We start from the raw sequence: 1858 nt of genomic DNA on the forward strand, positions 1-1858 counted from the left end.
AGACAGAAAACCCACAAACTTTATAAAAGTGAAGGTTAAAAGATACAGCCACTTTATTTTTTTTTTTTTTGTTTTCTTCTTTAAGATGAGCAGGGGAAAAAAGCATGTAGGAAATTTAGGAATCTAGGCAAGTACAGAGCTCCTTTGTTTTTAATTAGCTGCGTTGTTTTTAATTGCTACTCTGCTTGATACATAACCCAGCCTAAACAAGAATAGCTTATTGAATGGGGGACTGACTGTGAAAGGCACCGTGAGGAGAAGGGCTGTTCTTCACAGTTGATATATTTGTATTTCAGTGCTTCATTTAATAAGTCTGTTTCTCCAGGGGGCTGTAGCAAGTAAATCATGACAACAGATTGTTCTCTGCAAACTGGCTTATTTTTGTAATTAGCAAGACGTTAAAGCTGTAACTGCATAGAAAGCGATCTGGGTAACGAGTTAACATGAAAGAATTAGTAAGCAAAATGTAATACTTATTGTTTGATAACATTTGTGTTGATTGAATTGGTTTCTGGACAATTTGTTGTCTGCAGTAGTCAATTTTCCTGCAGCTTCATAAAATGGGAGAGGAATTCAGCAGGTGTGCACAGTGAGGGTAGTAAGGTGTGGGGGTTTTTTTGGGGGGAGTACTTTTTGGGAATCACACCTGGATGTCCAGGTGGACCTGGTGGAGAAGCCTTGCTGGGGGTTAAAGCCATCCTGCTCATCAACAGAAACTGCTGGTATTTCCCTGGCTTTATTTTGCTTTTCTCCTTTTTTTTCCCAGTTATTTGAAAAATACGGCGTCACCATGAGCGGAGTATTGAAAAGGAAGTATGAAGAGCTGGGGGATGACAGCACCTACTGCTCCTCCTCTTCCTGCTCCCCCCTCTCCTCCTCGGCGTCCTCAGGCTGGGAGTCGGATGAGGAGAGCTCCCGCGGAGAGCCCAAGCCCAGCTCTGCCTTAACGCCCAGTTTTACCCGTGAGTATCTCCGGCAGCCCCTTTCCTGGGATCTGACATGGCCACGCACGGGTTTTTGTAGCATGGTAGGGGGTCATCACAGACACCCTTGGAGGACACCTTCAGGGGTGGAAGTGGCCGTAACTCCAGATCCCTGTCATTCCAGCAGTTTATCTTCACTTTATAATCAGCCAGCATCTTCGGAGTAATCTTTCTCAGTCCTTCCTCCCAGCATTTTTCATTCCTTTATAATGTTTTTGCTGAAGTCCAAATTTCCAGGAACAGAAACCCAAAGACCTGGGTGTACGGAGACATGCAGGTACCTCCAAGCTGGTGCTGTAGGACCGTCCCACCATCTGTCAATGCCTTGTCAAGCTATTCATAGGCAGCGACTAAACAGACAGCAAAGGCCCATAGCACTGTTTTTTAAAAATTATTAACCCGTAGCATAATTACCATTTCAGAACCCGTTTCCTCTGTAAGTTGGCTACTTTGCCAAGGAACATGACACATTTGACATGGCCTCTGCTGTTAGTACAGATAAATGCTATTCTGTTTTCCCAGCGATATCAATGTTGAGAGCTTTTAGGAAAACACACAGAAGACAAGGTTGTAAAATCCTTTATCTGCCATGCGAAGAGGAAAACAAAAAATACAATAGGGGACCATCTTCACAGAGGAGAAATAGTGCAACCTAGTAAATTATACTGAACACCCACTGTATATAGCAGTCAAGGTCCACTTAGCAGACATACACAAACATGCAGTGAGTCTGAAAAGGCTTTAGAAGTCTTGTAATAATAAAGAGTCTCATTCTTGCTTGTCTTCCCAGGTTTTGTGACAAAACAATGAACTTTTTGTATTCTCTGTCTCAATTGGAAAAGGGTCAGGAATGGGAAAACAATTTCGGGGGGGGG

At 43.2% G+C, this 1858-nt stretch overlaps 1 protein-coding gene across 1 annotated transcript in view; it reads left to right on the forward strand.

Annotated features, from left to right (window-relative positions):
* The first annotated feature begins 790 nt into the window (after window positions 1-790).
* The window catches only part of CSRNP1 (cysteine-serine-rich nuclear protein 1), a 5478-nt gene continuing 4410 nt past the window's right edge, over window positions 791-1858 (forward strand). The window contains exon 1 of the mRNA XM_010081037.1: window positions 791-962. Within this exon, the coding sequence (XP_010079339.1) occupies window positions 791-962 (172 nt within the window). The remainder of the gene's footprint in view (window positions 963-1858) is intronic.

The sequence above is a fragment of the Pterocles gutturalis genome, unplaced genomic scaffold, assembly GCF_000699245.1.
Source record: "Pterocles gutturalis isolate BGI_N339 unplaced genomic scaffold, ASM69924v1 scaffold3584, whole genome shotgun sequence".
In the NCBI taxonomy this organism is placed as follows: domain Eukaryota; kingdom Metazoa; phylum Chordata; class Aves; order Pterocliformes; family Pteroclidae; genus Pterocles; species Pterocles gutturalis.